The sequence below is a fragment of the Bos javanicus genome, chromosome 2, assembly GCF_032452875.1.
Source record: "Bos javanicus breed banteng chromosome 2, ARS-OSU_banteng_1.0, whole genome shotgun sequence".
Lineage (NCBI taxonomy): Eukaryota > Metazoa > Chordata > Mammalia > Artiodactyla > Bovidae > Bos > Bos javanicus.
In genome coordinates, this window is record NC_083869.1 from 29,907,584 (window position 1) to 29,921,524 (window position 13,941).

Genomic DNA, 13,941 nt, shown 5'->3' on the forward strand with positions numbered 1-13,941 from the left:
ATTCTTTAGAAGCCCTTATCATTCAGAGACATGTGATGATTTTTTTTGGATAAAACGAAATAACTGTCAATTCAGTTCAGTCGCTCAATCGTGTTTGACTCTTTGCAACCCCATGAACTGCAACACGCCAGGCCTCCCTGTCTATTACCAACTCCCGGAGTCCACCCAAACCCACGTCCATTGAGTCGGTGATGCCATCCAACCATCTCATCCTCTGTCATCCCCTTCTCCTCCTGCCCTCAATCTTTCCCAGAATCAAATAAGTCAGATCTTCATATCAGGTGGCCAAAATATTGAAATAACCGTACTACTTTTAAACTAATCCAAGGTAAAAATGTGGGTATAGATAAAATAAAATTGACTTCATATTGACAATAGTTGAGGCTGAGTACATAGGAGTTTATTACGCTTTCTATTTTTGTATATATTTGGAAACTTTCCATAGCAAATGTATAATTTAAACAAGCAAACAAAATAGAAGTAATAAAACCTTTTCTATGAATCATGGATGAAGCATGCTGTTTCTGACATGGCTTGGACAGAACTTAGCTTAGTTCTCCTTTATTTTTCTGTCTGATGCCTTGGAACATAAAATTTGAGCCTCTTATAAATACACATAATTTCTTTTACCTTTTCCTTATTTTTATTATATATGTTTTAGGACTCTTTGTTGTTGTTGTTGTTAAGGAAACTTCACTATTGAACAAGATTGGGTTATAAAATGAATGTTCTGTGATGCAGCAAAATTTTCCAAACTCCCTCTGGGAAAGCGGGTCCAACATTTTCTTTCGCGACCCTGAAGTACGCTATTGTGCGCTAGTTTTTCAAGATGTGGATAACTGTTCCTCTGTCCTTGTGTTTCAAGTCACCAGAATGGGAACGAAATCTCATCTCCAGGGAGAAGGTTGTAGGGACTCCAACCCATTCTTTCCTGAACATCCACACACCGTTTCCCCTCCCTCCACCCACACAGGAGCGCGAGCACACCTCTACAGCCACGTCCAGATTTGAACGCTGCAGGCTCACAACTGCCCCTGGCAGGCTCTAAGGGGACAGCTAGGCAAGGAGAGAGAGCAAGCAACTAGAGGTAAAGACCTGAGTTTGCTGCCTTTTCCTCCTCTCCCGCTCCTGTCCCTCCTATTCGCCTCTCTTGGCCCACCCCCAACCGCATCCCTGCCCTTCCTCTATTCTCCATTCAGTCCTCTCCCCGCTGCCCCTCTTCACCCCACCTGCTCCTCTCGCCCCCTCCCTTCCCGAGCAGCGGGTAGAAGAGACGCCACAGCTGCTGCTGTTCCAGCCGCAGCAGCCGCCGCGGACCGTCCGGGTCATTATCACCCCGCCCACGCCCGGTGCGGAGGCTGAGGTCGCGCACTGGCCTGGGGATGAGGGAGTCGGCGAGCGTGGCGTGGCTGGGAGAGGGGCGGGAGGACTGAGGAGGACTCAAAAGCAGCTTCCCCGCGGCGGGCAGGACTCCACTGCGCCTCTGCGCTGGAGAGGTCTTTGGGTGACTGACTGGACAGCCGCCCCAGAGACACTTTCTAGCCGGCAATTCGGTGGGGTCCGTTGACTGCTGAGCTGTCGTGATCTGGGTGGCATCAGCTGGTGAGGGCAGACGCCACCTCCTGAGCAACCAGAACTCAGGAAACCAGAGATCCCGGAGGAAAGAGAACCCAAGAGGAGAAAGGGGGTCCAGGGAGCCCAGCTGCTCAGGGTTCCCTTAGGTGCTGGTGGAAACCTGTCACATGGCAGCAAGTAAGTACCTTTTTCTTGCTGAGTGCCCAGTCCCGGGTTGGTGATAGCTGTCCTCTGCTGCCAGCCTTTCCGACCCACCCTGCCTGCCCCACCCCATACACACCCTTAGGGTCCCCAGTAGGAAATTCTGGGCTCAGATTAAGAGAACTGCTTCAACAGCAGCCACCGTCTGAATGTTTTCCCTGCACTGCATGTTGTGTGTGGTCAGTTTTCTCATCTCACCAGGTAAGCTTCTGAAAAAGCAAGATGCTCTGGTAGTGTAAAATTTCTAAACACCTTATATGGTAATGACTTTTTGGTTACATGGTACAATAATAGAACAGAAGGAATAAAAGCTTATGCCGGATAAAGTATACTTCTAACAAATCTTATCTCTTACTCCAAGTAACTTAGTGATTTCAAGGTTGGTGCTTTTCCTGTAAGAATCAATAGTATAAAATTAGCAGCACAAATGTGATAGGAAATGGCATGCCCAATTTTCATGGCTGGGCATTTTGGTACTGTTTGGATCAACAGGTTTTTGTTTCCATTTTTCCATTGTTTGGCTCTGTAAAATGCATACCTTCTAAAGGTTTTCTTTTGAAAGTGATGATGATGTGTTCATGACAACTCTGGTTATATGTTGCTTCTAATACTTAGGATATCGGTCTAAGAAGGATAAATGATGAATTCATGCGGAATAACACACTAATGGGTTCCTTTCATTAATGGAAATCATAGAGTCAAGTTTGGATATTGGCCAGAAATATCTCTTGAAATGGGAAGGAGTTTGGGTGGTGCTTTTTGTGAATATTTTTCTTCCTAGCTATCATGTAGTCTGTAGCAAATATAAGGAAGCTGGGCTCTGCTATGACCAGGCCTAATTCAAGTTTCTATAACCCAACCTCTAGTTTTACAAGTAGAGAAGACAAGACCCATGAGTAATAATTTGATGAGCTTACTTGGGTTAATCACTGATGAGCGAATCATTGAAGAAAACTTTGAATTTAATATGACAAATAACTTTGAATTTAATGTGGCAGAACTTTATTTTTGTTTATGTAAAATTGAAGTAGTTTAACTTTTGATTAAACTTTATGTTTCTTATTTGTAAATAATAAAAAAAAAATTACAGATCCTGATAAGGACCAAATGACAGAGATTACATGAAGGGTTATGTAAAGGTAGTACCATGTATAACTACTGCTTGTATGAGGAATTGTTCCTCATTTTCATCCACTTCACTCTCTGGCTCTCAATTAAAGTCCAGTTCAATATAAGTTTTGACAGGCCTCACTAGAATGCACCAGAGAAAGCAAAATTCAAATTCAAGTCATGAACTGTTGCCACCAGTACAATTTAAAGTATATTCAACCTGTGAGCCTCCATCCTTACAAAATTGTGTGCCTTGGATAACAATTCATATTTAAACACTTTTGAATATTCTCAAAATATGCTTTATTATCTTTTTCTTTTTAGTTTTAAATTTTGTTTTGGGTATATGTTCTTACTTCCTTGGAATGAAACCATCAAATATTTGGATATTGCTGAATTTATTTGGTCCACTAATTAACACAGGGGAAGTCAAAGTTTAGGCGTAAATACACTATTCCTGACTGCTGCTGCTGCTGCTGCTGCTAAGTCGCTTCAGTCGTGTCCGACTCTGTTCGACCCCATAGACGGCAGCCCACCAGGCTCCCCCATCCCTGGGATTCTCCAGGCAAGAACACTGGAGTGGGTTGCCATTTCCTTCTCCAGGGCATGAAAGTGAAGCGTGAAAGTGAAGTCACTCAGTCATGTCCAACTCTTATCGACCCCATGGACTGCAGCCCACCAGGCTCCTCCGCCCATGGGATTTTCCAGACAAGAGTACCACAAGAGTGGAGTGCCATTGCCTTCTCCTGACTGCTAGGATTTATTAAAATTCTGCACTGAGAGGAGAGGTACTGTGAGCTCCTTTTTACTACCAGTGTATTCAAAACAATAGGAGAAAAACCTGAAATAGGACAGGCTCAGGAAAAGGAACCAACAGATTTCAGATGACAGGATACAGTGTTGCCATGTCAGTTACCACTGGAGAGGGAGCCCTGGAGCTAAGCACCTAGAAACTGGGTCCTCTGCTGTGGGAGAGGCTCTGGGAGGATAGTTGACACATTCCCACTAACTTTGTGCAGGTAGGATGAATACAGGCCTAAAGCACAGTGGAAATGGGAGCAACCATATTTTACTCAATGTCGCACTTAGGAAAGAAGTATCCTAATATGCCCTAGTCCTAGATCTCATTATGACAGGATCTGTAACACCACTGAGATAGTCAACCCTCAACCTACCACCACGACTTTCTCTTAAAAACTTATGGTGGAGGCATAAGCCTGAAAGAGACATTCTTTTATTCCTGGGAGTCTGGTTCCATGATTTCAGCTAACTCCTGTCACACCTGGTCCACTGTGACAGGACATCTACAAACTCTTTCCACCCTGACAAGCAATCCGCCATGTGCTGTCACCCACCATCATATGACACTAACTTGAATGGACAAACCTCATTTTCCCCTGAGTTGGTCCCCTTTTCTTCTATTAATATGGGCTAACCAAGGCCATGCAAACTAGGTCTTACCTCTGAAAAAGGTACACTTTTTCAGTGTACACTGAAAAAGGGAACCTTTAATATTAGAGAAAATTTTTGAGGTTGTACTCCATGCCGATACGGGGAACTCTCATTTGTCTAGATACCGTATCTCTATTGTGTACACAGCATTTCTGATTGGATTGACTCAGTTTGTTGCTGACTGAGGACAGCCAGCTCTGTGGACAGTTTTGATTGTGGTGACAGCCAGGTGCTGGATTGTATCAGCATCAAAGAGAAACTTAATGAAAATGTTGAAGCTCCCCTCAGGGAAATTTCTGATTTTAAAGATCAAAGATTACTCCGTCCAGGGCACTTGGTTTTAAACCAGGACATAAGAGGATGCTGACTGGGGGGCCATAGTCCCTGGTTGAATATATGGTGCTGAGTGGAATATTCCTTCTCTCCTTCTTTAAATGACACAGTGAGGCTCCCCATCCACCAACCTCTCATTCTTTGGGTTTTTGCTGAGACTGCATCGTCTAAGCACCTGATAAGGCTTTGGTTCTGGTCCATATCTGGTCTCACCCTAGTCTGTTTTATGGCTCCTCTCTAGTTGCTTTCCAATTTGAGAAGGAATTAGTGTCTGTGTATTTGGTTCTACATTTGAAAAGCTAGAGTAGTTTCAGGGTGGTATAAGTAGATCCCGTAAAAGCAGACCTATGGTTTCAGAGTGACCAGGAGCAGAGGTAAAGAGCCAATACTAAGAAGCCTCTAGGGTTCCAGTGACTATTCGAGTTCTAGAATGATTTTAAAATTTGTGTTCCACAGATTTGGTGGAGCCTGAAACCATAGGCCAGAGGGTCTCAGGATTGCTAATGAGTCTAGAAGTTACATACAAAGCAAGCTCTCCTTTGTATTATTTTCATAGGAGCAAGAATACTTTCCTCCCTCTTGAGACCTTAGCTCTTTAGGTGGCCTCTGGCCATTTCTTCTGATCAAGGGTCTGATTGACTAGGGTCATAAAAATAGCTAGTTCTGGAAAGATTCTGGCTTTTCCCCAGTGTGCTTGTTTTGGTGGCCTGGACAGGCACAGCTATAAATTATTATCATATCCATAGAAACAAGGAAACAAGGGACCCTGCTAGTGAACCATGAGGTTGCCATAGAGAAGCTCAAGGGGGCCTACTTAAAACCCAGGCAACTTTCCTTCATGTTCCTGGAACTCTTCTCTGCCTCCACTGCCAGTTCTAACTCTTAACCCTGGTGGGAGTTCATTTCCCATAGACACTTTCTCTCCTGCATCCTATCAAAGCATGCATTGACCTTTCCATTGACCTTTCCTTAAGCTTGTTCTTTTAAGTGGATGTGAAAAGAGACTGGGTGCTAAGACTCTCTCATAAGACACTCTTGTCCGAATTTCTTCTCCTCAGTATAAATCGTAACACTGTGAATGTGTGGTATCTAAATTCCTGAACTGCCTCTCTCTGGAAAGATGACTTTTCCAAAGACCTGATCTCTTGGTTATATTAGTGAACCATCACTAGAATTCGAGTCTGTTAGATTTGAGGAGAGTTCAGGTGGCTCAGACAGTAAAGAATCCACCTGCAATGCAGGAGACCTGAGTTTGATCCCTAGGTTGGGTAGATTCCCCTGGAGAAGGGAATGACTCCACTCCAGTATTCTTGCCAGGTGGGTTAAAGCCCATGGGTTGCAAAGAGTTGGATATGACTGAGCAACTAACCCTTTCACCTTTCACTTCAGTTCTCAAAGAATAACTTTTAATTTGGGGGAAAGATGGAACATATTCCTTTGGATTTTTGCTGGTACTTATTTATTTCCAAGACTTCTTTCCTAAGTTTTAAATTCAGAAAAGTACCCAGAATGAAAAATTCTTAAGAAATAAAATCAAAGCAAAGTGGCAATACATACTTATATTTTTGAGAAAATTACTTATTTATTACTTTCTTCTGCAGAATAACATACTCGAGGAATGTGTTGGCTGAAATTTTCACAGTGAGGGAGTTGAGTCCAGAATTAAGTGTATGTATTGAAGCCAAATCAGGATGACCACAGCTGTAGGCAGAATCTAGGTTCAAGTGTAGAAGTCAGATAATCAAAGCTAAACAGGAATTAAGCAACTGTAGTGAAAAATATGATCCCAAAGCAGAAAAATAAATAGGCTGAAGTCACAGGGAACAGACAGCTATAAAATTCCAGGTGGATTGGCATTATTCTGGTCAATCTCCTTTATTCCTAAGCCTTCAGTGTGTAAACTTTACATTTCTGGATTTTAATAATGCATGTACACAATAAATTATGGTCAGATAGTACTTTTCAGGTGGCACAGTGGTAAAGAATCTGCCTGCTAATGCAGGAGATGCAAGAGACACGGGTTCAATCCCTGAGTCAGGAAGATCCCCTGGAGTAGGAAATGGCAACCCTCTCCAGTATTCTTGCCTGGAGAATCCCATGGACAGAGGAGAGCCTGGTGGGTTACAGTTCGTGGGGTCACAAAGAGTCAGACATGACTGAGTGACTGAGCAAGCACGCATGAGTATAGAAATACTAACAAGAAAGCAACAGAGCTCTTTGACACCTTTTCAGTCCCTCTCCGTAGACGTAGCAGTTTCTTCGTTTTAGAGGGAAAACATCATGCATGTGCAAGCATATATGCCACTGTGTAACTAATCCTCATAAAACATCTTAGTCAAAGATGTTCTTTGAATGCAGTGCAAGCTGTTCTCAACACTGTATTTTTCACTAAATAATTTATTTGGTGAATCTTTCCATATGAACTTAAACTTCAGCAACATATTCATAGGGCAGTTTAACTGCTGGGTGAAAGAGTTCATTCAGCATTATTTTAGGGAGTATTATCAAGCAGTCTTTCAGAAAAAAATGCAGTTGTTTACACTCTCAACTGAACCATGAGAGGGCCCATTACTTCTGTATCCTAGCCTGCCAAAGATGGCATCCATTGGGAAGAATCTCAAGTATGTCTCTAGAGTTTTACTGCTAAAATTATTGATTGTTTTAATCTTACCATATCTTTCAAAATACCGTGACTCATCTTTCCTGGTGCTTCCTTAAAGACAATTAAAATATTTTTGTATCCTTCATGAGAAAAAAGCAATGCATCTAATATCATTTGAGTTCTAAACCCTGGGGAAGAAAATACAATTGAGAACTCTTGGTGAAAGGGCTTTGCATCAGAGAATTTAGCTGTGAGTCATTACAGAAACTGGGAAAGATGAAATATAAGCCATAATACATCTATGAAGTACAATCAAAAGGCTCCAATGAATAGAAATATGATCTAAATTCTTCACTTCACTAAAGCAGGTGTGGTTCCTATATTCTCAACAATCCAGAGATTCCAGTTAATCATTACATTAACTCTGTATCCCTCACTTATGTATGCAGTACATTCCAGTCTCCAAATGTTTACAGCCTTGTTACTACTATCATTACATTTTTTTGCAATTATCTGAATGTAATTGGTACAAGAGGCTTGCTGCATTATCCACGTCTAATAGCATAATTGTCTCAAAATAGCTTGGAAAACATGTGAGAAGTCTTTTTACCCTTTATTTCCTATTTCCTGTCAGAGTGAAATTGACATTTGCTGTTATCACTTCTCTATGGATCTGTGGTGCTAATTTTTGCTTCATTGTTTTTAGTTTGCATTATCTTGCTGTACAGGTCTACATCTTTGTAGGTTATGCTAAATCTTTTGGTAAATGTATTAAGAGAATTAATATATATATATATATATATTATCCCTTACAGAGTAAAACATTTCATAATTCTCTTTGGCAAAGCTACTCTAGCATCTGTTTCTCATGCCTAGGATCAAGTCTACCTTCCCAGAAAGCATATGGGTTGATTACTTAGATGCAGTAGTTTTAATTCCCTCAGGTGGGAAAAATGGAAGTGAAGAGGCTGTGAGTGCTCTGGACAGTCACCTCCTACATGTGCAATATCTGTCTTCCCAGCTTGACTGCATTACTGGTAGGCTGTGCTCCGGGAATCAAACTGAGGGACAGGGAAGCAATGCGTAACGGGATATGGAGGGAGAGAAGAAAACACTGACTTCCGGTAGCCCCTTTCTTCCCTGGCCTTCATGATCTCTAAGACGATGCAGCTGCAGTTGCTGACTGAGAATGCTGCTTATCCACACAGCCTCCTCCCTGGGAAATAAGCTGCAGAGGGGCCGAGCATGAGACGACTGGTTGAGTGACTGTGTCGTTCATCATCTAACTCAGAGGCTTTCCTTTGAAAAGGACAGTGAATGACATAAATAATTAGTTCTCAACAACAAAAATACAGTCAAATTGTCCCTAGAACCCTGTGATTCCTGGTCATGCTACTGAACTATGAAACTGAGTGGGTCAGAAACAAAAGGAAAGGGTGGAAGGGAAAAGTTAGATTTATTATCTTGGGGGGAACTGGGAGCAACAGGATAAGGTGGATGTTCCGGTTGCATATATTATTTCAAACTTTAGACCTGTTTTGCACCAGGACATATGTAGTAGAATGGCAACATCTGGTAAGGTCAAGGCACCCACAGAATCAGAAAAATTCTAGAGCTGAGGGAGATAAGGGGTCCAGAGAGGTGAAAAGCATGTGATCCTTTGGAGAAGTGATTTTCTAAAGCAAGTATTTGCCTCAGAAATTCTGGTATAAGCCTCGTTTGTCTCTCATACTTGGGATATCAGAGAACATAAAACAACATGTAATGATGTCTCTGCTTGCTTTATGAGAGTGGTTGGATGAAGCATGGCTATCAGCCAAGGAATCTTTCTCTCTAGCAGGCTGCATCAGGTTCATCCCAAGGGGCCCTAGCCCAAGATACTCTGAAATTGTCTGTCTGGGTTGGGCTGCTGACTCCTACATTTTCAATATTAGCACTAATATCCAGTCAAGAGCTGATATAATTCAAATCAGGTGCAACAAGAAGGTATTCTTTCCCTACAACTCAGTATCGGGATGTTGATCCAAGGCCACCATCCTCTCCCCTTCTTCTCAGAGGCCTCAGGATTCATAAACTGCATGTTTGACACTCTCACATCTAGTCAACCACCCAGGACCACATTATTGAAAGTTTTGTGCCCATCTCAAGCTAACCTAGAGCCAGAGTAGGTGCTGGAGGCTTATGGTTGGCCTTAGATGACAACTGGTCCAGAGCTCTTCCATCTGATTTGCAGATTTAGGGCACTGTTTGTGGATCTATGAGCTTAGTTCCACTGGTCAGAAGCTGAGCATAAATGAAGGGCCAAAAAAAAAAAAAAAAATCCACAGTTTCACTTCAGATTGAGAGGATGCTTAAGGAGGTCAACTGGTTGTGAACGATCCCAAGAGCGCCAAGGTATAGTTCTAGTTCTGTATTTTTAAAAAAAATATTGAGATCATATCTTATACGTCAGGGGAACAAGTTGCATCAAGGACATTAGGACTGAAGACAGCTTATAGAATCCAGTTGCATGACAGAGCCCCTTTGAATTCCTTTGGGAAGGGCAAAGAGTACTATTTTTTATTTTGTATTGTTAACTCCTAATATGGCTACTGGCCAGGAATTTTTGGTTAATGATCTAATAGATCTTTGGGTTCGTGAGAAGTACAATTCTAGGAAGATTCCAGTTCCATTACAATGTGCTCATTTTTTCAGTGTAACAAGGGGTAATTCAGAAATCCCAGAGGCCACTTTCACAAAGCAGTGGAAATTTTGAGAATACCTAGAAAAATTGGGAACATTGAGTGCTTTAGAATATTGAGTTAGACCACTTTCCTAGACTCACTGGTAGGGAACCAAAGCAGTTGTTTTCTTAGAAGATTCAAGTAAGACTAGTTAGGGTAGAATTAGCTTAACCTTTTATGTTCCTGGCAATTGGGCTTTCTGTTGCCTTTATCACTGTCAGAATAGTATTTTTTGTTGAGCTTGGAGACGCTCATTGGGATCCTATACCCAGTGATCTGCATCCCCACTTGGCATTTCAGCTGCCACTAAGCTTCCTGTTCATTGTTCTTAGACAATTTGCAATCAGATGCAGATAGACTGTTAACTGACGCTGGCCGGGATTTCCTATTGTGTGTATTGACTGTGTCATTCTGAAGTTTAAGGTCCTTGACTGTACTTCTTTCTTCAAGAAGAGAGATATTAATTCTCATTGTTGGAAAATTTGATGAACTCCCTGTAGAATCCAGACCCACTAGTGTTGGAGATGATTTGAATTTGCATCTCTTTTGCTTTGAAATAATATTTTTCAGAGATAACCAAGATAACTTGATTCTTATTTGTTTACAAGTCTGTTTCCCTTTGCCCTTAAATTCAGTAACTATAACTTATTAATATTTACAGCACTGATACCTAGCTCAGTGGCGCTTAATAAATACATGTTCCACAAATGACTGATAAATATATGAATATCAAAAGCAAACACCATGGTTAAACTTATTGCCCTATATGACATGTCAAACTGCAGTAACAATCTTTAAAGGAAAATTAGAGCTCACTTTTTAAAAACATAGCTGAAACCAAAAAGCTAAAATATAGAATTATAAACATATATGATTGTAGAGATATTTTTGAGAGACTTGAGAGAGATATTTTTGAGAGTGCTTGCAACCACTTTCTACAACATGTGCTGTGCTTAGTCGCTCAGTCGTGTCCAACTCTTTGCAACTGCACGGACTGTAGCCAGGCTTCTCTGTCTGTGAAGATTCTCCAGGCAAGAATACTGGAGTGGGTTGCCGTATCTTCCCAACCCAGGGATCGAACCCAGGTCTCCCACACTGCAGGCAGATTCTTTACCATCTGAGCCACCAGGGAAGTCTTCTGCAAGATAACATATTCCAATAATGTGTTAACAAGGCGTCTGAGATGGGTTAGGACAAAGAAACTAAGGGAGGATAGAGTTGAGCAATCAGGAAATCTGAAGCCACCAAAAAGCCCAGAACTGGGACCTGAAGTAGGTCAAGGCTAAGTTAAGCACACATGTTTTTGTTGTTCAGTCTGCCAATCATGTCCAACTCTTTGTGACACCATAGACTGCAGCACACCAGGCCTCCCTCTCACCATCCCCCAAAGTTTGCCCAAGTTCATGTCCATTGCATCATTGATGCCATCCAGCCATCTCATCCTCTGACGCCCTCTTCTCCTTCTGCCCTCAATCTTTCCCAGCATCAGGGATTTTTCCAGTGAATCAGCTGTTCACATCAGATGACCAAAATACTAGACCTACAACTTCAGCATCAGTCTTTCCAACAAGTATTCAGGGTTGATTTCCCTTGAGCTTGACCGGTTTGATCTCTTTGTTGTCCAAGGGACTTTCAGGAGTCTTCTCCAGCACCACAATTCAAAGGCATCAACTCTTCGGCACTCTGCCTTCTTTATGGTCCAGCTCTCACAAGCATACATGACCACTGGGAAAACCATAACCTTGACTGTATGGACACTTGTTGGCAGAGTAATGTCTCTGCCTTTCAACACACTGTCTAGGTTTGTCATTGCATTCCTGCCAAGAAGCAGTTGTCTTCTGATTTCATGGCTCCAGTCACCATCCACAGTGATTTTAGAGCCCAAGAATAGGAAATCTGTCACTATTTCCATCTTTTCCCTTTCTCTTTGCATGAAGTAATGGGGCTGGATGCCATGATCTTAGGTTTTTTAATATTTAGTTTTAAGCCATTCTTTCACTGTCCTTCTTCACCCTCATCAAGAGACTCTTTAGTTCTTTACTTTCTGCCATTAGAGTGGTATCATCCACACACCTGAGGCTGTTGAGGTTTCTCCCGCCTATCTTGATTCCAGCTTGTCACTCATCCAGCCCAGCACTTCTCATGATGTGCTCAGCATATAGGTTAAACAGCATGACGGCAGACAGCCCTGTCGTACTCCTTTCTCAATCTTGAACCAATCAGTTGTTCTATACAGGATTCTAACTACTGCTTCCTAACCTGCATACAGGTTTCTTAGGAGACAGGTAAGATGGTGTGGTATTCCCAACTCTTAAGAGCTTTCCACAGTTTCTTATGATCCATAGCCTTTTGTGTAGTCATTGAAACAGAGACAGGTGTTTTTCTGAAATTCCCTTGCTTTCTCTATGATCCAGCAAACGTTGGCAATTTGATCTCTGGTTCCTCTGCCTTTTCTAAACCCAGGTTGGACATCTGGAAGTTCTTCGTTTGCATATGCTAAAGCCTAGCATGAAAGATTTTAAACATGACCTTACCCACATGGGAGATGAGTGCAGTTGTTGGATAATTAGCACATTCTTTGATACTACTCTTCTTGGGAATTGGGATGAGAGTTGACCTTTTCCACTCCTGTGACCACTGGTGGGTCTTCCAGATTTGCTGGCATACTGAATGCAACACTTTGGTGACATCATCCTTTAGGGTTTTGAATAGCTCTCCTGGAATTCCATCACATCCACTAGCTTTATTAATAGCTGTGCTTTCTAAGGCCCAGTTGACTTCACACTCCAGAATGTCTGGCTCTGGGTGACTGACCACACCATCTTAGTAATCTGGTTCACTAAGATCTTTTTTGTACAGAGGAAAGACGTGTATTCTTTCCATGTCTTCTTGATCTCTTCACTGTCTACTAGGTCTCTGCTGTTTCTGTCCTTATTGTGCCCATCTTTGGGCAAAGTGTTCCCTTGATACTTCTAATTTTCCCAAACAGAGTCTAGTCTTTCCCCTTCTGTTCTTTTCTTCTGTTTTATGCACTGTTCATTGAAGAAGGCCTTCTCGTCTCTCCTTGCTAGTCTTGGAAACTCTGCATTTAGTTGTATGTACCTTTCACTTTCTCCCTTGCTTTTCACTTCTCTTCTTTTTTCCAGCTATTTGTAAAGCCTCCTCCAACAACCACTTTGTCTTCATGCTTTTCTTTTTCTTTGGGATAGTTTGTTCACTGCCTCCTGTGCAATATTATGGACCTCAGTCCATAGTTCTTCAGGCACACTGTTAACTAGATCTAATCCTTTGGATCTATTCATTACCTCCACTGCATATTCATAGGGGATTTGATTTAAGTCATACCTGGCTGGCCTAGTGGTTTTCCTGGTTTTCTTTAGCTTAAGCCTGAATTTTGCTATGAGAAGCTGATGATCTGAGCCACAGTCAGCTCCTACTCTTGTTTTTGCTGACTGTATACAGCTTCTCAATCTTTGGCTACAAAGAATGTAATCAATTTGATTTTGGTATTGACCATTTTTTGATGTCCATGTGTAAAGTCATCTCTTGTGTTGTTGAAAAAGGGTGTTTGCTATGACCAGTGCATTATCTTGGAAGAATTCAGTTAGCCTTTGCGCTGCTTCATTTAGCCATTCCCTCCTCCAGGGGATCACATTTAGTCAGAATTCTCTGCTATGACCTGTCCATTTTGGGTGGCCCTACACAGCATGGCTTATAGCTTCATTGAGTTATACAAGCCCCTTCACCATGACAAGGCAGTGATCTGTGAAGGGGTTGGCACACACAATGAGGAGAATTAACCAAAATTGGCTAAACCCTGGGCAGAACACAACTGTAGAGAGTATAAAGACAAGAGCCAAAAATCAAATCATTTAAGTCAGGAAAGGGTGAAATAATCTCAGGGGCAAGAAAAAGTTGTATTAAAGAAAATGTTAGCTATACTGG

At 41.9% G+C, this 13,941-nt stretch overlaps 1 protein-coding gene across 1 annotated transcript in view; it reads left to right on the top strand.

The window, feature by feature from the left end:
* The first annotated feature begins 1,396 nt into the window (after positions 1-1,396).
* Positions 1,397-13,941, top strand: part of SCN7A (sodium voltage-gated channel alpha subunit 7) — an 80,704-nt gene continuing 68,159 nt past the window's right edge. The window contains exon 1 of the mRNA XM_061436276.1: positions 1,397-1,752. Within this exon, the coding sequence (XP_061292260.1) occupies positions 1,743-1,752 (10 nt within the window). The 5' untranslated portion in view covers positions 1,397-1,742. The remainder of the gene's footprint in view (positions 1,753-13,941) is intronic.